This window comes from Leopardus geoffroyi, chromosome A2 (genome assembly GCF_018350155.1).
Source record: "Leopardus geoffroyi isolate Oge1 chromosome A2, O.geoffroyi_Oge1_pat1.0, whole genome shotgun sequence".
Lineage (NCBI taxonomy): Eukaryota > Metazoa > Chordata > Mammalia > Carnivora > Felidae > Leopardus > Leopardus geoffroyi.
In genome coordinates, this window is record NC_059331.1 from 5970456 (window position 1) to 5991734 (window position 21279).

At 64.6% G+C, this 21279-nt stretch overlaps 4 protein-coding genes across 8 annotated transcripts; 1 reads left to right on the forward strand and 3 right to left on the reverse strand.

Moving 5' to 3' along the window:
* The first annotated feature begins 218 nt into the window (after positions 1-218).
* Positions 219-1847, forward strand: CTXN1 (cortexin 1). Its single transcript, XM_045496424.1, has 2 exons — positions 219-420; positions 794-1847. The coding sequence occupies exon 2, from the start codon at positions 814-816 to the stop codon at positions 1060-1062; it is 249 nt and encodes an 82-aa protein (XP_045352380.1). The 5' UTR covers positions 219-420; positions 794-813; the 3' UTR covers positions 1063-1847.
* A 1240-nt stretch (positions 1848-3087) lies between these two features.
* SNAPC2 (small nuclear RNA activating complex polypeptide 2) lies at positions 3088-5845 on the reverse strand. 2 transcript variants are annotated; one of them, XM_045496443.1, is made up of 5 exons: positions 5402-5816; positions 4694-4813; positions 4442-4510; positions 3864-4164; positions 3088-3775 (listed from the first exon to the last, which is right to left on the reverse strand). In XM_045496443.1, the coding sequence occupies exons 1-5, from the start codon at positions 5582-5584 to the stop codon at positions 3444-3446; spliced, it is 1005 nt and encodes a 334-aa protein (XP_045352399.1). In that variant the 5' UTR covers positions 5585-5816; the 3' UTR covers positions 3088-3443. The 2 variants fall into 2 exon arrangements, with proteins under 2 accessions (XP_045352399.1, XP_045352400.1); XM_045496444.1 differs by lacking the exon at positions 4694-4813 and having other exon boundaries at positions 5402-5845.
* Positions 5846-6685: 840 nt separating this feature from the next.
* TGFBR3L (transforming growth factor beta receptor 3 like) lies at positions 6686-10310 on the reverse strand. Its single transcript, XM_045496442.1, is given in 7 exon segments — positions 6686-6960; positions 7349-7417; positions 7610-7768; positions 7872-7992; positions 8569-8886; positions 8970-9117; positions 9119-10310. Coding segments are annotated over 6 exon segments (1020 nt in total). The 5' UTR covers positions 9325-10310; the 3' UTR covers positions 6686-6960; position 7349.
* A 109-nt stretch (positions 10311-10419) lies between these two features.
* Positions 10420-21252, reverse strand: MAP2K7 (mitogen-activated protein kinase kinase 7). Of its 4 annotated transcripts, XM_045496437.1 has the most exons (12): positions 19823-21252; positions 18075-18122; positions 15035-15176; positions 14784-14850; positions 14556-14669; positions 14358-14477; positions 14089-14196; positions 13820-13999; positions 13637-13717; positions 13387-13529; positions 12741-12786; positions 10420-12623 (listed from the first exon to the last, which is right to left on the reverse strand). In XM_045496437.1, the coding sequence occupies exons 1-12, from the start codon at positions 19944-19946 to the stop codon at positions 12489-12491; spliced, it is 1308 nt and encodes a 435-aa protein (XP_045352393.1). In that variant the 5' UTR covers positions 19947-21252; the 3' UTR covers positions 10420-12488. The 4 variants fall into 4 exon arrangements, with proteins under 4 accessions (XP_045352393.1, XP_045352395.1, XP_045352394.1 ...); XM_045496439.1 differs by lacking the exon at positions 14089-14196 and having other exon boundaries at positions 19823-20057; XM_045496438.1 differs by lacking the exon at positions 18075-18122 and having other exon boundaries at positions 19823-20050.
* Between the last annotated feature and the right edge of the window lie 27 nt (positions 21253-21279).

Below are 21279 nucleotides of genomic sequence, written 5' to 3' on the forward strand. Positions count from 1 at the left end.
ATCGCACAAACAGGTGCCGGAGTCGGGCTGGGGCTGCCTGGGGTGCTTGTCGGGGTGGGGTGGGCGAGGTCCTGGGTGCTGATGCGCCCCGCGCCCAGGGTCTCCCAGGCGCCTGCGGGCGGGAGCGCTCTTCTCCCGGAGGCCGGGGCGGGGTCGCGAGCCCGCGCGCCGCTCCCTGCGCAGCCTCCGCCCCCCGCGGCGGCCCCGCCCCCCGTCGCCATGGGAACAGCCGCGGCGGCCCGGCTAGCGCGCGGCTCGCCTGCCTCGGTCTCGGGCGCTCCAGGGGCGGGTGGGGTGGGCTGAGCCGGGGCCGCCGCCGCCGCTGCCTCCGCGGGAGAGAGGCCGAGAGCAGAGCCGGCGCGGGTCCCGGAAGAGAGCGCAGCCGCCGGACGCTCGGTTCCCGTCCCGGTCGAGGCCAGGGTGAGGGGCGCGGCGGGGCGGGGGTGGTGGGGGAGGGGTCCCCGGGACGCCGGGAACAAAGGGAGCGGGGCGGGGGACAGGGTTTCGCCGCGCCGCCCGGGCTGTGCGTTCGCACCTGTTGTACGCGGGCCGGCAGGGCCCGGGCTCCCTCTCCCCACTGTCAGCACCCCCACCTGCGCGCATGGCCGGAGTTGGGTCCCTGAGTGCCTGTGGTGGCGTGCCTGCGGCCCGGGCTTGGGCGTAGCCGGGGGGACGGAGGCCCGGGCGGGGGCTGGATCCCGGCAAGGTCAGGGGGCCGCGGCAGGAGGGGGCGGCGCGGGGAAGGGAAGGCGCAGCCTCATCCCCGCGCCCCGGGCGGGCCCCTCCTCCGCAGGGCGCGCGGCGATGTGAGCCATGAGCGCGACGTGGACGCTGTCCCCCGAGCCGCTGCCGCCGTCGACGGGGCCCCCGGTGGGCGCGGGCCTGGACGCGGAGCAGCGCACAGTGTTCGCCTTCGTACTCTGCCTGCTCGTGGTGCTGGTGCTGCTGATGGTGCGCTGCGTGCGCATCCTGCTCGACCCCTACAGCCGCATGCCCGCCTCGTCCTGGACCGACCACAAGGAGGCGCTCGAGCGCGGGCAGTTCGACTACGCGCTGGTCTGAGCCGAGCGGGGTTTCTCGCCGAGGGCCCACCCGACGGGGGCGCCGCCTGGCCGGGATGGCGCTCAGGATCCCACCCCAGATCCTAGCCCGAGGGGGCAGGGCGTTAGAAGTCCGGCTCCTCCCCCTCAGACCCCTCCCATCTTCCCTCCCGGCCTGGCCGGAGCCCCACTTCGTGCCTTTATCCCGCCCCGTCCTCCTTCCGTGACTCACCGGCCCGGCTGGTCCCCTACTGGCTCCCCGACGGGGAAGAGGACCCCTCCCCCACCCCAAGGCGTATTGGTGGCTCTGCTACTGTCCTGCCGCCGCCGAGCATGACTGTCGTGTCCATTCCTGGATGCGGGGGACCCCCGTGTCCCCCTCCCTCCCCTGTGGTCTGGCCATCCTCACTCCCCCAACCCCGACCCGTCGCCTCGCCCCCCACCCTTAAGTGTTGAGCTGCTCCTGCGGGACAGGCTCTTCTGGGCCCATGGGGTGGACGCTGCATAGCAATATGCCCTGCGTGGCCTGCCCCCGGAGACCGAGACTGGAGAGCAACAATGGCTGTTGTGTCCAGGATGCGTGACGCCTGCGGTGGGAGGAGAGTGCGGGCAGGTTCCCTTCCGCTCCAGCCCCGGCCCCGGTACAGGTCGGCGCCCTTCCCCCAGTCACCACCTCCGCCCTGCACTGGCGCTCCTGCCATTTCCCCCGGATCCCTGCTCCCATCCCCGCCTGGCCTCACCCACGCCTTCTCCCTCCTCCCAGCCCCCGAGCCATTGGTGAAAATAAAAGCTATTATTGAGCGCTTACTACATGCCAAGCAGCGTGTGAGTTAGAGCGTCCTGCGCATGGCCTGTTCCTTCTTCAGGACTCAGAGTGAGGCCTGTTAGCATCCCTCTTCTACAGGCAAAGGGACAAAGGTCCAGGCAGCCTAAGTGACTAGCCTGTACTAAGCCTGTACTAAGTGGCTGCAATTTGAACCCAGGCCTGATTTCCACCTGCTGTCCGTGAGCCCCATGCTGCCGAGACACCCAGGCCGCATTCTGGGGGCGACTGATGTGCAACCTGGATCCCGCCGGCTCCATGCATAGCCAAGACCCATCCCCCTTCTTTCCCTTCACTTGAGGGGACTGGGGGCTGGGGAATACATGGAGGGTGTCACCAGGAGGTGGCATGATCTGGCACCGACCACATCTGCAACCTGAAACACCTCTGAGCCTGGTGCCTCCTGCCCACCGTGAACACGTGCACACTGGAAACCGTGGGACTGGCGGCATGGAGTGGGCTGGCTCTGCTCCACACCGCCTGGGAGATATGTTTGTGCCCCGGGGGAGCCGTGTGCAATGTGTGTGGGGAGAAGCGAGCGCTTCTATAAAAGGAAGGCTGTGTGAATGCACGGGCTCTGCGAACAAAATTTACCAGCTCCCAGAAGACTAGTTAGGCTTGGTGGGGGGGGGAGGCGGGGGGGAGGCAGTGCTGTAGGAGGATGCTTGGTTCCCCTGCCGTTTCTCTCCCCAACCTGCCCCTGAATCTACACCCTCAGGCCCCCTGATGAAGGGGGACCCCTTGCTGGGAGACCCAGCAGCCAGGCCCCTGCCTCTACCCAGCTCAGCTCCTCCCTCCCTGCTCCTAAGGCCCCTCCAGCTCCCCCTCCCTCCCCCTCCTTGCTTCGCTAAGGCCACCTCAGGGACTCCCTCCCTCCCACCCCTACCTGGGGCCTGGCTCCTCCCATCTGGCCACTCTGCTGGCTTCTCCCCTTCATCTGTGTGACGTGAGGTCACCTGCTCCGAGAACCTTTCACTCACACCTGTCAGGATCAGGCCTCTATCCTCCATACCGTCACCAAAGGTCCCTCTCACGGCCAGCCCAAGGTCACTCCAGGTGGCACCGAACCAGACCTGGTCGCAGCAGCCTTTAGCTGCTGGCCTTCCTCCCTGTGTGCCCCCCGATTCGGTCCCTGGGACCCAGCTCTGGCACTCCTACCCCTGACTTCTCTTTCTGGCACTTTGGGCCTCGACCCCCATCTTTAACTCACAGAAAAAAGGGAGCAAGAGAGATTGACAGGAACTTTACTCACAGTTACAGGACATAGGATACAGGATGTTGGAAGACACAGGAGCTGGGGGGCGGGGGGGGGGAGCCCAGGGGGGAGGGTTTGGATTTGACAGTGGCTTTAGCCAAGCCTGACTGGCCGCCCCCACCTCAGTTCTGTGGCCAAACGCCTGTACAACTGTGCTGCTTGTTTCGGAGAGCCCCGCGGGATCAGTCATCTTAAAAGCCGCCCCATAACGCCCACCGTGTCCGGTACCTTCCGCCGCGACTCATGACAACCCAGTGCCAGCCCACGCAGGACTGAGGGCCAGGGGGTTCACAGATGTCTGGTGTGTCCTCTGCCTGCCAGGCCTTCAACGTGCAGGGGTGGCTGCCTGACCTAGAAATTCCAGGGGCACCAGGAACGGGTTCAGGGGGCAGACCCCAGCTGCTTGCCAAGCAGATCTCGGTTCACTGGGCCCAGCATTCTCTGGGGCCTGGGGCATGGCCTGGCTAGCCTCCTCCGGCCCCCTGGGGCTTGTCCCGCCATTCTCAGCTCTGGGCCCCAGGCCCTCACCAGCTGGGTCCGGCTGGGGGGCCGTCAGACGCAGGTACATATCCGACATATGTTTAACCAGGGCCGCGCAGGGCAGGCGGGGGAGCTCCTCCGGAAGTGCCAGCAGCAGGTCAAGGACCACAGCTGACTCTGGTGAAGGATAGAGAGGAGAGAAGAGTGAGGTGGGGCGGGGCTTGCTACCTGGGACTCCCTGACAGCCCCTTCCCGTTATCCTCACCAGCTGCAGAAAGTTCAGGGCCCTGGCAACTGCGGGAGATGGCTGACAGATACTTGTAGATCTTCTCAAAGTCCACAGAGAGATCTCCTTCAGCCGCGGGATCAGTCAGGGATTCGGAAGGTGCCTCAGGGGCGGGGTCACTTGTTTTGGGGGCGGGGCCAGGGGTCTCCGGGGTCTCGGGGCTCGAGTCCTCCCGCCCTCCAGGGGCGCTGAGCAGCAGCTGCTTTCCACGCGCCTGTGTGGGCTTGGGGGGTTTGGAGTGCAGGAGGCTGACGGGCTCTGTGGCCGCGATGGTGAGTACCTGGCAGGAAGAGAGATCGGGGAGGGGAAGGCAGAAGTCCTCCCATCAGCCAGCCCCCTGCCCTGCACAAGGCTGAGCCCTCCACCCCCACCTGCTCACCAAATCCCCCGTTAGGCGTAACATGCACGAGATGCTTCGGAAGCGGGGTCACTGGGGCTCAGGGTGCTCAGTGGCTGGCTGGAGTCACAGAGCTGGCCAGGGGAAGGTTCCAAGACCCCAATCCACCGTATTTAGCCTTACACGTAACACCCCCATCCTGCCTGGGGGAGGGCCGTACCTGTGAAAAAGCCACAGTCAGGGCTTCCTCCAGCGGGCCTGTTATCTTCTCAGCCAGATCCATCCATACCTGGATGGGGAGACCAGAAAGTACACGGTCAGCCTAGGGATCAACCCTCAGGGGTTGATCCAAGCCCTGCCCCTCCTGGGGAGCCCCTGGCCAGATTATCACTCTCCAACCCCCGCAACACCCACACCATGCCTCAGGGCCCGGCCGTGGGGGGTGGGGGGGGTGGGTCTAGTCCTGCCTCACCTCGATGGGGGCTGGGGTCTGTGTTTCCCGGCGCCTTGGACCCTGAGGGCCACCTGGATGCACCCTCTGAATGGCCTCCCGGACCACGCGGCCCTTGAGCTGCCGCAGGAAGTCCCGGATCTGGGGAAGAGAGGAGGAGGCCAAATGAGCCTTCTATACGCCCAGGGCTGGGGAGAGAAGCCAAAGCCGACTGCCTGCCCCAGGACCGGCACCGCACCCTAGCCTCCCGCTAGGTGTTAGGGGTCTCAGTGACTCTGCACGGGGACGAGGGCCAAGGCCCCAGGTGTGACCGGCCACTCAATAAAGTGTTAAGACCCAGGTCAGCTCGGGCTCCTCCCCGCAGCCAGGGCCCACTCCCCGCTAAGTACCACCCCATTCACCTTCCCGCTTCACCCATTCGGCTCCGTTTCCTGACTCTCACTTCTGCCTCAATCCCGCCAGGTCCCGCTGCCCTTTCCGCCCGGTCCCCGGCCTCCGCTCCCCGCTCCGCCTTATCAGGAGTCCGACTTAACCTCTCGCACTCTCGGCCTCCACCTCGCCCCGCCCCTCATCCTCACGTACGCCCCGCCCACCCCATCCTAGCTCCCAAGTTCGTCCCGCCCCCAGCATCGCACGCGCCCCGCCCACGCCCCGCCCCTCGACCGCAAGGATGCTCCGCCCACATCCTAGCCCCGCCCCCACCCCCGGTTCCTTGCCAAGATTCCTCACCTCGGCCTCGCTGCGGCCCGGCAGCTCTCGGGCCAGCTCAGTGGCGTCCGGCTCCGGCTGGCCCTGCCGCGCCTGCAGTAGTCGTAGCAGCTGCCGCTTCTCGCGGGGGCTCCAGGCCGCGGGGCCGGTCACCTCGCCCAGGTAGCGCGCCGGGGCCGCTCGCCGCCGCTGTGGAGGCTTCATGCCGGCGAGGGCGGAGTCGGCGTTCCGGGCTCGCTTTCCTGGTAGGCGGGGTTACGGAGGCCGCTGGGATCAGAAAGGGCGGCGCGGAGGCGGAAACAGATGGGGGCGTGGCTCCGCGTTTGCGGCCTGAAGCAACCGTCTGGGTGGGAGAGGCTGGAGGGACCCGCCTGAGAACTGTGGCGGGGGCGAATGAGACACACCCGCCCTCCCCGCCTGCATTTTATCTCCTTCAGGAACTGGAGCCGAGACCTTAGATCTCGTGCCGTCCCTTCCGTTCCTGGACTAAGTCTTGTGAAGCTCCTACTGTGTGCTTTGCTTCTCCAAAAGGGGTGGACCCTGGCTGGAAGGCAGCTTGTCCAGTGGTAGCCAAGAACCTGGGCTGTGGGGTCGGCCAGCCCTGGTGACCTAGAGCAAGTGATTTGGCCGAGCCGAACCTCAGTTTACTCATTTGTAAAATGAGGTAGTATCCCGCTCAAGGGAAGGGAAGAACTGGGACAGGAGACGTTTATTTAAGAGCTCTAGAGTAGGGGGAGAGGAGGGGTGCCTGGGTGGCTCAGTCGGTTAAGCGGTCGGATTTCGGCTCAGGTCATGATCTCACGATTAGTGAGTTCAAGCCTCGCCTTGGGCTCTGTGCCGACAGCTCACAGCCTGGAGCCTGCTGAGGATTCTGTGTGCCTCTCTCTCCCTTCCCCTCCCCCGCCCACGCTCTGTCTCAAAATAAACATAAAAATTTTTTTTTTAAAGAGCTCTGGACTAGGCGGAGAGTAGCCTGGAGCAGAGGCCAGAGGTCGAGGCCCTGGCGAGAGCAGGGTCCAAGTGGTGGGGGTGGAGAGCGGAGAAGGCCTGGCTTTGGGAAGATCGCGCACGAGGCAGGTGGGCAGGCGCAGGGGTTGAGGAAGGAGGCGGGGCTTACTTAAAACTTAAGCAGGTGGGGTTGGGTATCCCTTTCTGTTTAGGACCACACTTGAATCTCCCCTGGCACACGTACATAAGGGTATCAGTCTGGACCTCTTTCAGCCCAGACCCCCCTAAGTCCTGGTCCCGAGGCCTCTGCTTCCTGCCCCCCTACACCTGCGCCAAGCGCACACGCAGACTTCAAACTCAGCAGGTCAGACCAGATGTTTATTTTGAGCCCAGGTGGGAGGGTGTGCGGAGCACCGGGTCGGAGGCGGGAGGGTGCAGGACGCTGGGATGGCGGTCCCATCGGGTCAGAGGTCGACCTCGGCCGGTCCAGTCCTGTCGGACCTGGTTCGAGGCGTGGCTGGTGTGTGTCAGGACCCCGCTGGGGGTGCGCCAGCCCTGGGGAGAGGCTACCCAAGCCGAACGAAGGAGAGGACACCCCCCTTCCCAGATGATCATCGGCCTTCTCCATCGATCTGTGTGCCGGAGTGAGGGCGGGTGTTGGGTCTGAGTCGCGAATTCTCCTGGCCTAGTGTCTGTCCGAGGTTTGAGGGCCCCTTTTGTGACACAGGGCCCGAAGTTGGCCGTGGGTGACCCAGTGCCTGAGTTTGAATCCAGCTCCACCCAATTTTGTGACCTTCGACAACTTCAGAGAGTGTCTCATGTTTCTCATTTCTAATATGGGGCTTATGATAGGAGCTACCTGGAAGTTGTTGCGAGGATGAATGAAGTTAATAGGCGTGAAGCCTTCAGAACACTCCCTGGCACAAGGGAAAGCCTATGAAGAGTCATTCTCAGCGCCCCCCTCTTCCAGCTGGCCCCACGTTACAGTCTCCCCCCACCCCCGTCACCAAATTTACCTACCTCACTGGGGCCTCCTGGGCTGGGGGCCGCCGGCCGAGTGTCTCAGGAGGGCGCCGGGGGCTGGGGGTGCTGGAAAGGAGAGGCAGGCTCCAGAGCGGTAGGGGTTGCCGCTCATTGGGTCGGGCCAAGAGCGCCCCCTGGGGGCTTCTGCGGGCGTAGCGGAGGCGGGTCTAGGGATGGTCCAGCCCCACCCGCTGGGTCGCGGAGCCCCGGGGTCCAGACTCGCTGGAATAGGCTGCGGGCCCCGGCGGAGGATGCTACCTGAACGCGCACAGACGAGGCCGAGGCCGGCAGCCAGCGCGGCGCCCAGCACGAAGGCCGCCACCACCAGCGCCACCACCGGCGCGGGCTCCAGGGCCGCCGGGGCCGGCGCAGGCGGCTCGGGGCGCACGGCTCGGCCGGGGACGCCCTTGGACGGCCCTGTGGGGAACACAAAACGGAGACCGGGCTCGGGCCCCAGCTGTCCTTCCCACCCCCCTCCCCCGACCCCAGGGACCCCTGTGGAGGAGAACTGCGCGCTCACTGGGGGATGGCCGCGGCACCGTGACCACGATGGGCTGCGTCAGCGTGTGCAGGTGGGGGCTGTCGGCACCCGGGCTCTCGCCGCTGCCGGCGCCCGCGCACGCCTCATCCCGAGGCAGACACTGTGGGCAGGAGGAGGCAAGGGATGGGGATGTCAGGCCCCAGGGTTCAGGGGCCTGTCCCCAGGGCCCCCAAGAGATCTAAGTGTCCAGCTCTCTGTTGCAACCGGGAGGCGCACCAATAAGCCCCTGGAAACCCGCCCCCCTGAGAGGTCCCCGAGCCCAGCGCCCAAGATGTGCAAGCAGCCAGCCACCCGGCCTGACTCCAAATTTCAGCCCCTCAAAGTCACACGACCCGATTCTCTGAGAACATTGGATAACCAGAAATTTGGCCCCCTAGCCGCCTTCTGCATCCAGCCACCCAGCCCCTCCCAGAGCAAGCCCAGTGCTCCTTCCCCGCCCGCTGAGGAACCCTTGTGCAGAGACCCACAGGCCCCCCTCTCGGTCCTTGTGCCCAGCCACCAGACTGAGAGACCCAGTGACTATCCCCAGCCCCGAGGGGCCCTTGTCTCCAGGCTCCATAGCGTCGGCCCCCTAGATCCACAAACTCCGAGGGGCTCCTCCTTTAGAGGCCAGAGGGTCCATGCCCAACCCCCGACTGGCCCAGGCGCCCAGATTCCCGGCCAGGTGCCCGCGCACCAGCGAGGGCGGGGGCAGCGTCAGAGGCGCGGGCGTCCGGTGGGCTCCTCGGAGGCGGCGGCAGCGACTCAGCTGGCAGTGCAGGAACTGCACCGAGGCGTTGAAGACCGGGCGCAGGCGGAAGCTGAAGCTGAAGCGCGCGGGACGGGCAGCACCCGGGAGCGGCGGCGGCGGCGGCGGGAAGACGACCGAGGAGTCGGCGGGGCAGCCCCCGCGCAGCAGCGCCAGGGCGGGCCCCGGGGCCAGCCGGGAGGACGGTGTCACTGAGCAGCGGTGCAGGACGAGGTCCCAGCGCGGAGAGGGACGGGCCAGGGCCACCTAGGCGGCGGGGTCGCCATCAGCACCCGCCGCCCCGCATCAGGCCCGGCCCCCCCCCTCCCCTGCGCGCCCCGCGTCCACACCTGCACGAACACGCGGCTGTCGGCCGGGATCTCGAGCGGCCCCGCGCGGCGCGGGAAGGCGTCCTTCGCGTCGGACAGCTCCAGGCTGAAAAGGGGTCGGCGCAGCCAGGGCCCGGGCGCCGCCGGGAATGGGGGCGCTGGCGGGGAGAAAGGGCAGCCCGAAGGACGAGGCCGCGCTCTCCCTTAGACCCTCCAGGCGAGTGACCCAACCTCCCCGCCTCTGCCGCCTCCTTGGGAAAATGGGTGCTGTTTCGGTGAGGGGTGCACCCACGCCCCGCTCCTGGCTCACTGCTGGCAGAGTCGCTGTGTGTCCCCTGAAGACCCAGGGGCTGTCCACAGTCCAGCAACCAAGCATGGGCGCAAAGCCACTCGTCTCTGCAGGAGACCCCCTTCCCGGGCCTCGATTTCACCACCCAGAGCGGGCCAGGGAATCCCTGGCTGGGAAGTTGAGGGGTGCCTGATGGGGGGGGGGGTGGTCAGCAACCCCAGGGGCCCAGGCTGCTCTGTGGGGGCAGCAGCTTTCAGGGAGGGTGCCGGCCCCACCCCTTCCTTTCCAAGGGTACCGTGACCAGTAGGGAGGGTGCTGTCCCCTTGCCCTTTGGCACAGCCGAAGCTCAGCCAAGCTGTGGGGGTCTCCGGCTCTCCATTCGTCCAGGTTCCTCACCGAGGGCAGCAGTAGCAAAGGGTGGGGACACACACACGCACGCACCCTCTGCCTTGGGGAGGCACTCGGCTGGCATCCTTGTCAAGTGTTCTCATTCAGGACACCCCCCCACCCCACCCCCGTTTCCTAAACGCATTTGAACACTCCTCCCCTACAGCCATCGGCCTTAGCCCAACTGCCAGGGACTCTGAAGAAGTCGGGGGTCCAGGAGCATCTGGACACAGAGGCAGACCCCACCCGCTCCCCCAGGCAGGGATGAGAAAGGGCAGCACAGGGATGGCAGCGTGACAGGCCTCGTCCCCAGCCTCTACGTACCAGGTGGCCCGCTGGGCAAGGTGGAGACCCCCGAGAGCAGGGCCAGGAGCAGCAGTGCGGCACCTGGCATGCTGGACTGGCAGTCAGGTGTGCCCCAGCAGCCAAGGCGCCAGCACCCAGGCCTGGCAGGTAGGCAGGCAGCCCTGTCCTTGGCTGAGCGGCCACCCCAGGAGGCAGGGCGCGGGGGCGGTGGACTGAAGGGTGTACATCAGAGCCAGCACCCAAGGCCTGCCGGGGATTAAGGGCTCCTCTCTGGCCAACCTGTGGCCATCTGGGTTGGGGCGGGGGGAGGTCCCTCACCCCGGTCGCTCGGCATCGGGCAGCTCACTACAAATACCGCCCTACGAGGCCCTGGCCCGGCTCCAGTCTCCCCTCCACGCAGAGGAAGCACTACGCCCGCGGCCCCCCAGCTCAGGGCTCACAGCCCCTTCCCGCCCGGTCCTGCCGAGCTCTAGACACACAGAGACACGATGGAAGAAAAGGGAGGGGTTTTATTCTCAAGCGTCTAAGGATTTACAAACGAGGGCATTTCATTTTAAAAAGGGACAGGGGAATACTGGCGACCAGAGAAGGGGGCTGTGGGCCACCCCAGGCCCCTGCCCGCCCGCTCCACCCTCTGCCTGGTCAAGAGGGAGGGCTGGTGACCGGTGACGGAGGGCAGGCCAGGAAAGAGGCAGAGGGGAAGAGGTTCCCCCAGAACTCCCACTTAACACTGAAGGAGGGCAGGGGTGGGCAGACACACTCACAAAACAGAAAATAGTTAAATAAAAGTAAATCCAGGTGGCCGGCCTAGGGCCTGCGCTGGCCCTGGGACCAGCCATGGAACCTTCCAGCTACCCACAAAGGCCCCCCTGGCCGGGCCAGGCAAGGGAGGATGGGGGACCAGGCCTGTCGGCCCCCCACCCTGCGCCCATCCCCTCACAAAGGAGACCGGGGCGGGAGAAGGTGGCCGTTCCCCTCCCGGGGAGGGGGGGCAAAGAGCAGAGAACTTGCGTACTTTTAAACATGCGGCATTTCGTGAGTATGGACAGGAACAAGAGAATCCAGGGATGCCTAGGTCTAGACTGCTTCAGCTACATCCGGCCAAGTTCCTCACCTTTGGTGTTGGTGGGTTTTTTGTTTTTTTTTTTTCGTTTTGTTTTGTTTTGTTTTGTCGTCCACTTGGTTTGCATGCATCACCAACAAAAAGGAAACACACCCCCTCCCATTCCGGCTGCTGCACAGGGCTCGGGCGGACTGGCCAGCTCTGGGGGAGTCGAGGGGCGCTCAGGGGCACTACGAGGGCGTGACTGCCTGCACACGCCCAGCCCTCAGCCAGCCCCACCTCTGTCCCGTCACACGTCCTCGAACCCCCACGCTCACCGCTTGCGCCCTCAATCCCTGCCTCCCCGGGGCTCCACGGCCCCGCTTCTGCCACCGACTCCTTCCACCACCTCCCTGCCGCGGCAGCGCCTGCTGCCCTCGGCGTGCCCTGTGCCCGCCTTCCCTGAAGGCCACCCTGTGTGGCCGCGGCCCCTTGGGCTCCCTCCATGCCCCCTGAGGTCCTCAACTCACCCCCCAAGCTGTGGCCAGTCTCCAGCCCCGAGGGCTGGCCCCGAGGGAGGAGGAACGCCCCCAGAGCCCACCTTTGGGGCTTGGCCCCCAGCCCCAGACGCCCGTGCCCACAGGCGGTCAGGGGCTCCACCGCAAGCAGCTAAACATGACTTTGGTAAAAGTTTCTGAAGGTACCGACAAACCCCGTGAGAACAAGCTCTTCTCCCCCCACCCCCCAAACACCCCACCAAGTACAATAAAATACAATAAACTCCAAAAAGGACCCCCTGAGATCAAAGAGAGACAGAGAAAGACAGAGAGAGAGAGAGAGAGAGAGAGAGAGAGAGAGAGAGAGAAAGACCAGCCCAGGTCCAGCTGTAGTCATAACGCCCAGCCCGCCTTCCTGGGGCGAAGACACCAGCCGACCGACTCGCCGTTGCTGGAGACCTAAGTGGACCCAGGGGTCCCCCCTCACCCCTGGGGGTGGCAGAGGCCAGATCTGGGCCAGGAGAGAGGCAGAGGCAGGGAAGGAGGTGGGGAAAGCCAGAGAGGTAGACAAGGGATGAGAGAGAGGGGATAGACACAAGGAACGTGTTCGCAGAGGGGAGGCAGAGGGGACAACACACAGCGGGTGGGGTGGGGAGGGAAGGGGCAGGACGGGCGGCTCTCTCCCGGGCCCTGGGGGCCGCCCCAGCCCAGAGGTTACGACTGAATAAATAGCGAGTCTGCTCGTGGCCTGCTGTCTTCCGTTCACAGTGTCTGTCAGGGGGACGCGCACGGCCGGCTGACCCCGGGACGGGAAGGGCTGGGGCCTGGCGAGCCCATCTGTCCACAGCTGGTGGGCAGGGAGTCAGGGGTGGGTTGGCGCCCCCTACTTTCTGTCCTCAGCCCTCAGCAGCCATCCAGATCCCAGGTCTCCCCTGGCGGGCAGCTGGGTGGCCAGGTGGGGAAGGGGGGGCCTGTGGCCATGCCCCCGGCCCCCGGTGGGGCTGGCCGCCACCACGTGGCTACCTGAAGAAAGGCAGGTGGTGCTGGCTCAGGACTCCGCTAGTCCTCGGTGACTCGGTCTTCGCCATGACATCCTTGAACCAGGATGCCACGTCTACCTCCAGCATCTCGTAGCGCTTGATGAAACTGTGTTCCTGCGGGCCCGAGGGGTAGGGCTTAGGACCAGGGAGGAGCCCCAGTGGGGAAACAGGCCCCTGGATGTCCAGATGGGGTCGGGGGGGGGGGGGGAGGCAGGGGCCCCAGATACTCACAAGTAGCTTATTATACTTTGGTCTCTTCCTGTGATCCTTAGTAAGGCTAACAGAGAAGAGGGAGGAAACAGAAATCAGAGCTTGGGAAGAGGGGCCTGGCTGTCCCGGGGACACAACTGTCCTCCCTCTGAGACAGGGGTCTTCAGAATCTGGAGGGAAGCAGCTGCTGTGTGTTCACAGCCCTGTGCTGCCGGCTGAGAAGCCAGAGGACCCAGGGCCTGCACAAATCCCACCTGCGGCGGAAGCCCCACCTGGGCTGGGAGGGGCCCACGGGAGAGGTGGACCGGGGCTCTCCCGCACGACAATCAAATGGGGACACCACACGGGCATCATTCTGCTTGTCGCCGCGGGACACACAGACCCCTAGGCCCCGGGGCACATCGGCTTGTTCACAACCTCCTGTGGCCAAGCCCGAGGGCCATCCTGCCAGTTGCCTACAGGGCTAACTCGGGCCTCGGGTTCCAGCGGCCGCCCACGTCCCCGCCCTGACTGCGGCCTTCTCGCCCACAGCTGCCCCCACCCCCCGTCGGGGAGGGGGGGGTCCCGCCAGCCCCAAATCTCCCTGGCTGTTCTGAGCGCAGGGCCACACCTGACCCTGCCCTGCCTCCCAGAGCTCAGCACCGGGGGGCGGGGGGGGGGTCCTCACCAGTCTTTGACGAAGGACTGAAAGTCCCCCGAGAAGCCCATGTGACCGGGCAAGAGCGGGGGCTCTTCCTGCAGGACTTTGGTGAGGACCTCAAAGTCTGTCTTGCAGTTCTTGTAGGGAAACTGTCCCGTCGCCAGCTCCACCTAGGAGAGAAGCAGGCGGGCTGGGTGGGCCGAGGACTGGTCCCCGCCCTCCCTTACCGCCCTCGTCTGTATCCCAAGAAGACGCTGGCAGGGGCCCCGCAACTCACCAAGGAGATGCCAAGGCTCCACACATCGGCCCGGATGTCGTAGTCTGGCTTGGTGGGGTCCGGAGGGTCTATGCGCTCAGGCTGCCGGTGGGAGAAGGGGACGATGTACCCCCAGGGCTGCGGCAGGCGTGCCGCCCAGATCCCCACGCTCGCCCGCCGGGGCGCCGCCGGACCCCCACTCACTGCCATGTAGGCGGCACAGCCCGCGCTGCGCGTCTTGGCCTTGGAATCGACGAGACGGCCGCTGATGCCGAAGTCGCAGAGCTTGATCTGGCCCCGCTCGTCCAGCAGGATGTTGGAGGGCTTGACGTCACGGTGGATCACGCCGTGCTTCTCCTTCAGGTAGTACAGCGCCTTCACGATCTGCGGCGAGGACAGCGGAGGGCACCCGTGATGGGAGGATGGGGGCCCAGGGGCCACCCGCCCGGCCGCACCCCTGTCGGGCTGCTCACCGCCACCGTCATCTTGCCCAGGATCCGCTCAGGAATGGGGCCCTGCACCCGCTTCTTGAGCTTCTCAGCGCACGTGCCCATGAGCTCCATGGCGATGAAAACATCCGTCTGTGGGGGCGGCACGTGCCAGCTCGGGGGGGGGGGGGGGGGGCAGCCGCACCCTCCGGCCCACCCCACACAGACCAGCACCAGGGGGCACACCCGGAGATCAGCAAGGACACCTGGGGAGCCCACAGAGAGGCAGGGGAACACCAGAGGCTTGGACTCACATTAGTGATGAAGGTCCCGAAACACTGCACGATGTAGGGGCAGTCATGGCTCTTGAGGACCACATCCAGGTCCATGAGGATCCGCTTGTTCTCCTCCTTGTTCCCCGAGCGCCGCATTTGCTGCACGGGACGGCCGGGGGGAGCCTTAGTGCCCGGTCTTGGGGCGGGGCGCCCGCTGGGGACGGGGGCGGGGCTCACCTTGACGGCAATGACATGGCCCGTCTTCCTGAAGCGCATCTTCCACACCTGGCCGCAAGTGCCGCTGCCCATCTCGCCCAGGTTCTCCAGATCGTGGATTTCTGCCTGGTACCGCTGTCGAGGACAGCCAGAGCTGCAGGCTCTGCCGGGGCTCCGCCTGCCCCCGACAAAGACCTAGCCCCGCCACGTGTCCTGCCCGCCCCCACAGGGGTCAGGGCGAGGTGGTACCTGGCCCCCGATGGTCAGGTAGCCCGTCTGCTTCATGATCTCCTGTAGCTTCTGGTCAATCTCGATGCTGAGGGAACAGGGAGGAGGTCCCGGTGGAGGAGGGTCCCAACCAAACTGAGGCCACCCCAGTCCCCGTCACACAGGGGTTCCCACAGATTTCACCCCCCTCCTCCCTGGGGCGGGCAAAGCGGCCTCCCCACACTGACCTCCTGACCCCCGCACTGGCCAGCTGGCCCCATTCGACAGCTCACCTCTCCATGCTGCGGGGTGTGAACAAGGTTGACGGAAGCCCCAGCATGTGGCGGGGCCGGGCAGGGGGTGTGGGGTGCTGTGGGGAGCTCTCGGAGGACGGTGAGCGGCTGCCCCCATCATTGGCCAGCGGGAGCTGCAGGGCTGGGGAGGGGGGGGGGTGAGAGCCAGGGGTGAGAGGGGTTAGCTGGCACTGTGGGGTCTTCGGGGGACTCCGGTCTTCCCCTCCCTGGCATCAGGTAGGCCAACACAGACATGGGCTGGAGGAGCTAAGGTCTCCCTCCCACCCCCAACCACTCTCAGGGTGCCTTCTCCTGCCCCCCTGACCTGGAAGAAGATGGAGTGGGCTGGCAGGGAGGGGTGGTCCCCAGAGGCTGAGGGATTGTCCCCAAGTCTATGCTGACACAGGATCAAGGCCCAGAGGCTGATGGCACCCTTCAGCCAGGCAGTCTTCCTTATGCGTCCCTTTCTGCCCCACCTCTGCCCAGGAGCAGGCCCAGGGCCACGGTGCCCACGCTCCAGACCACGTGAGGAAGGAACGCCCGCCAGGATCAGCCTGGGCTCTGGCCCTGTTGGGAGCACTGCACGTGGCTGCCCAATAAGAATCAAGCAGACCACCCCAGGGAGACAATGAGCGAGGGACGCAAGCTTCCAGCTGCCTTGCCGCACATTCTGTTCCAGGGTCAGGGAGGGCCATCCTCTAGCCAGCAGGCTCGTTTCTGAGCCTCCCAGCTCGGCCTACAAAGCTGGGGCCAACGGGTGGGGGTAGGACCCCAGGCTGGGCCTGTGTCCTTTGGGTGAGGGGATCCAGGCGGCACAGCCCCTCCAAGGGCTGGTGGGACGGGAGGTGGGGAATGGGCCAGGCAGTGGGGTTTGGTTCTTCTCAGCAGCCTGCATGCGGACAGCTTGGGCATGCTACAGGCAGGCAGGCAGGCAGCGGGCAGGCAGCGGTCACCCCAGGATGGGCAGGCGGCATTCGGGGATCGGGAGGGCAGGAGACAGACAGACAAATGGGAGCCAAGACTTGGAGCCCAGCTGCCCAGAGGAGGCACTGCAGAGACAGGCCAGACAGGGGCCCGGGACAGGACAGGAGGTTCTCTGAGTGGCTAGAATCCTCCCTGGCTGGGCTGGCAATAGGGTCGAGGAGCAGAGACCGGTGTGGTCCCTGGAGAAGACACATGACCCTCCACTGAACCCTCATACCCCCAGAGGCCCTGGAAGTGCTCCAGAAGGGGTCCCTAGCTGGGTAGGGCACTGGCTCCACGAGCTAAGGGGCCAGAAGAGGACGTTTCGTGGAGAACGGCCAGGAGGCCTGGGGCCTGCCGCTCTGCCCCTGGCCTCCTCCCCCCCCCACCCCACCTACACCTCCTGCCACGGCCCACCCCTTCCTCCTCCAGTTCTGTAAGCACCTGGTGATGTGGGCCCAGTGACCAACGTAGAGACAAATATGCCTGAATTGCTGGCATCTGGGCACTTTCCCTGCCTTGCCAGCCTGGGACCCTGACCACATCTAGAGTGAGGGGGCAGGCATGTGACCCTTGCCTACAATTGAAAATGGGATGCGGGTCTTGCTAAGGGCTGGTAAGAGCAAAGGAAAGGCCCTGGGGACCAGTGCCCATCAGCCTGCACTGGCCTGGAGGCCTGACCTCCTGGGCCCCCTCCCTGCTGTTCCAGCCCCTTGCTTTGTAATCCCCTGCTTCCTTACACTGCCATGGCCAGAGGCAGAATCCTCATCCCTCCCTCCCTGGCCCAACCACCTCAGGGACACTTGAGGGCCCCCCATGCTGTCCCTGTACCTGGGCTCTCTGGAGACACTGCCAGGCTCTCACCCCCTGGAGGATATCTGGGCCCCCTTTCTGCCCTGCACTGTCAGGTGTGTGGGGTGAGGACCACACCCTACCCTCTCCGTACTTCTCAGGGGGGTGCAGACGCTTCCTGGGGCCCTTCAGACTGAAGCATGGTGGAGATTTGAGTGGGACCAGTGTGGGGTGGCTAAGGTGGGGGGAAAGGGGCAGGTACACAAAGGCCCTGAAAACAGAGGTCACAGAGGTGGGGACAGGCCACGCGGCAGGTCAGGAGGGCACAGTGAGAGCAAGAGGCTGAAAGAGAGAGAAAGAGAGAATGAGACAGAACAAGAGAGGGCATGAAAGCACATGGCCAACAGGAGCCACAGATGTACTAGGCTGCCAGCCCAACACATGTGCACGCACACACACACACACACACACACACACACACCCCACACACACACGTCTGCTCCCAGACCCACCGGCAACTGCACTCAGGCCTCAGCTGGCTGCCTTCTCTACCTTCCTTCACATGCTCCCCACCTCCCACGAGACTGCGCTCAGATCGCAGCTTCTCCAGAGGCTTCCCCAACTGGGCCCCCACTGCAGAACCCCAACCCAGCTCTACTCTGCCTTTTCTGCAAGGCATCACCGCTTTCTCCACTTCTCCCAGACCAGGAGGATGCTCGCTGTCAGGGAGCGTCAGCCGCAGAAGGAAGGGGCCTTGGTCCATATTCTGTCTGCCGCCGTGTCCCTAGCACCTAAAACAGACACGGCACGCGGCAGGCAATACATGTTCGCCGTACTGTCGGAACGGACCAACAGATGTAGCCCGATGGCCTTGGCCCCGCTTTCCCTCTTTCCCTCACGTGAGCGCACGAGCGCGCGCGCGTGCGCACACACACACACAAACACACACACACACACACACACACACACACACACACACGTGATCTCTCACGGGTGGCAGACTCCTGGCCGGTGAAGGAGCCCATTTCCTCTTCAGGGGAGTCCAAACCTGAGCTCACCAGGAAGGGAGGAGCGGAAGGTGAGAGAACACAGAAGAGGCCAAGTGGGCCGAACATCACTGATCACGGATCGGGTGGAAGGACAGAGAGTAAGAGTGACAGGCGTGGGCACGCACACACACACCGCACACACAGCATGGGGCGATGGGGGAGGGCATTCTGCGGCCGGGGCAGCGGTTAGGTCAATGGTGCAGATGTCCAAGCGGCAATGATAAAAAGGCTGGTACCTGCTCGTTGGGACGGGGCAGGAGCAGGGCTTAGAGTGATCACAATAACTGGATGGGGAAAAGGAAGAAAAAAAACAACACCACGATAAATCACAACAGAAACAACTGATTTGTCCAAAAGAAAAGAAATCAAATCATAACAAGGAAGAGGGGGAGGCGCGAGGCACCAAAGTGCAGAGACGGGTAGAAACCACAGAGATGGGAGGACCAGGAGGATGGGATGGAGCTGACACAGACACAGACGCCTGGAGGGGGCTCCTCGGGGGCCTGCCCACCACGGGCCTCACCGTACCTCACTCTGCACCTGGGACAGCCACCCCGTAAGGCACCGCAGGCCCCGTGCCCAGCCCTGTCTCATCCAAGCTGGGGCTGCGGGAGGCAGCATCGCAGAGCCCAGCAGGGACCCTCCGATGTCGGGAGGGTATCTGCCCCAGGGAGGAGCCCACACTACCCCAGGTCAGAAGAGGAAGGGAGGAGTGGACTGCACACAGGGATGGTGGGGGCACTCAGGCTGTGAAGGTCAGGCTGGGTGAGCAGGGAGAGACTGGAACACCCCGATGTGGGCGCATGTCCCCCTCCTATCAGGATGTCCCCACAGGGAGCTGCATAAGCTACATGGATCGCGGAAGAATCACAAAGGAGGGCCAGGTGTTAGCTCAAGAGAGCGGGGTGCTCCTCATCAGGTCTGGGGGAGGGTGAAGGCCTCATGCCCTCCAGCTGAGAGATTTGGGGAAGGGGTTCTGTGGGACAAAACAAAGAGACTAGACAGTGGTAGTGGTCATGGCAATCCCTGGCCAGGTGTTGAGTGCCGGGGAGGGGCAGCTTTTGACTCCAAACAATAAGATGCCAGGCCGGTAGTCTCAGAGACGGTGGGATCAGAGGTGAGGTGTACATGGGCTGGGATAGCACCACACTGGCCTCAGGTATCCCTAGGCCAGGTGAATGTGGGTGTGCAGGAAGTCACTTGAGTCCAGGTGACGACGTTGCCAGGCTGGAGGCTGGGTGTGTATTTTCGGAGGGGCCAGACAGTCGCCAAGATGAAGTAGGAGGGGGCCTGGTGTATGTGGGTAGGGTGTGTGCGGGAGGGGGTCTGCGAGGCCGAAGGACAAGGTCCCAGCCTAGTAAAAAGGGATCACCAGACACAGTCACAGAAAAGGAGGTCAGAGGAATAGGGGTTTATATGTGGTCAAATAATCTCAGGTGTCAGCCGGGCCAGGTGTGCGTGTATGAATCCGAGTGGACCATCCACTGAACCATATGACAAGGATCCAGGTGCAGAGGTTGGGAGAAGGGGCCCCCTGCCAGTCACTGAGATGGCAGGAGTGAAATCATCTGGTCGGAAGGGACGTGTACATGTTTGCGGGGGATCTGGATGTGGTCACAGTCGCTCGGATTAAGGGGAGCCCGGCTCCTAGAGTAGGTGACGGTGACACGGACTCCGAGGATCATGGTGAGGGGGCGGGTCATCAGATGGGGAGGCCTTGCCCTAGGGCCGGGTGACTGGGCTCATAGGCCCCGTAAGGGGGATCCCCCTAGGCTGGGGGAGGGCCGCCCGGGAGCCCGCCGGCCCCACGCCCCCCTGGGTCACCGTGACCCTCTCCCCGCGAGCCGACAGCAGGGGGTATAGGGTGGAGAGAAGGAGGAGCAAGAGCGCCCCGGAAGCGAGGGCGGGGCCTGACGGCGGGGGCGGGGCTTCCCGCGGCGCGCGCCCCGCCCGCCCGCCCCCTCCCCCACGCCGCCGTGCTTACTGGGCCTGGGCCGCTGGGGGCTGATATCCAGGTTGAGGTCGATCCTCCGCCGGGCCTCGCGGTTCTCCTGCTTCAGCTTTGCTTCCAGGCGGGACAGCTTCTGCTCCAGGGAGGACGCCGCCATCTTCCCCGCCGCCGCCGCGCACCGCCCGGCCGCCCGTCAGTCCGGCAGACAAACACCGCACTGCGCCTGCGCTTGGATGACCCCGCCGAGCCGCCGTCTCTCCCTGCACGGCGCATGTCCGCGGCGCGCACTCGCCCATCCCGCGTGCTAACCTCCGCGCATGCGTGCTTCTTCCCGGCCGGAGAGATGACGCCACCTAGAGTTCGCGCCGGGCAACGTGCAAAGCCGCTCATCGTGACGCGCATGCGCGGAGTCGGAGCCCTTTCTCGAGAGGCACTGGGTTGAAATCCATTCACGGTTCTGCAGACCGCGGCAGGCGGGGAAAGCGGCGCGCCTGCGTGCAGAGGGGTAGACGCAATCCCGCGCGTTGCCTTTGCTGCGCATGCGCAACCTTGGCTCTTTCCGCGGCCGCTGTTGCTGGGAGTAGCTCTTGCTATGTGTCCTCAGCCTCGTTTTCGCTGTTCCCCGCCCGGCCTGTTCTCTGGCACCCACGCTCCCTCAGGACTGCCTTTCTCTTACGGGACAGTGTTTCATTAGGATCGCTGTTATGCCTAATTGCTGCCTCCTCCCCATAATTAGGCACCCGTGGGGAGCCCTATTTCAGCAAACTCGGGGGTGGCTAAGGACCGGCGGGAGGGACGGGGTAGGGCTCAGGTCACTGTAGCGGCCTTAGGAGTCCAGCGGCATGACCCCTGACCTCGGCCACAGGGCCAGGGTCATGGCCAGAGAGTTCCAGGCCAGACCCACCTGGGACATTTTAAGACGTTCCCTCATCTTCCCGCCTCGGAATGTGAGCCCAGCGTCTGGACAGTGCAGTAGATGGGCTTTGGTGTTAATGCCCCTCAGCCTGTCATCCTCGCGGCTTAACTGGCATGGTGGGTGCCGGGAAAATGTCCCCATCTGCAGCCCTGGTTTTCGGAAAGCAGCTTGTCTCTGCTCTCAGTTGCCAGGAAGAGGCTCACATTTTGCAGACATCTCGAGGTGTCCAGTCCCAGGAAGTCAGGGTCAGGCAGGCTGTGCCATACGCCCTGCCTACTCCAGGGCCCGCACGGGATCACTGGTGGGCATTGAAGGCTTGTGGGGACTCCTATGGTGACAACTTACGGGTGGAACAGATAAAAGACTGGAGTCCGGAGAATAACAAGGAATGGAGAGGAAAAGGGGTTCTCCAGAAAAAAAGCTGAGCAGAAGATGCCACTTAATTTCTCCTGCTGAGGTCTGTCTTTGCTCCCAGGACGGATCTCATACCCTTCATTCTGGCACGTTAGTGTCACTGCTTGCCTGTCATTGGTCTGGATGAAATGGACGGCTTAGACAACAGGAGTGGATACCA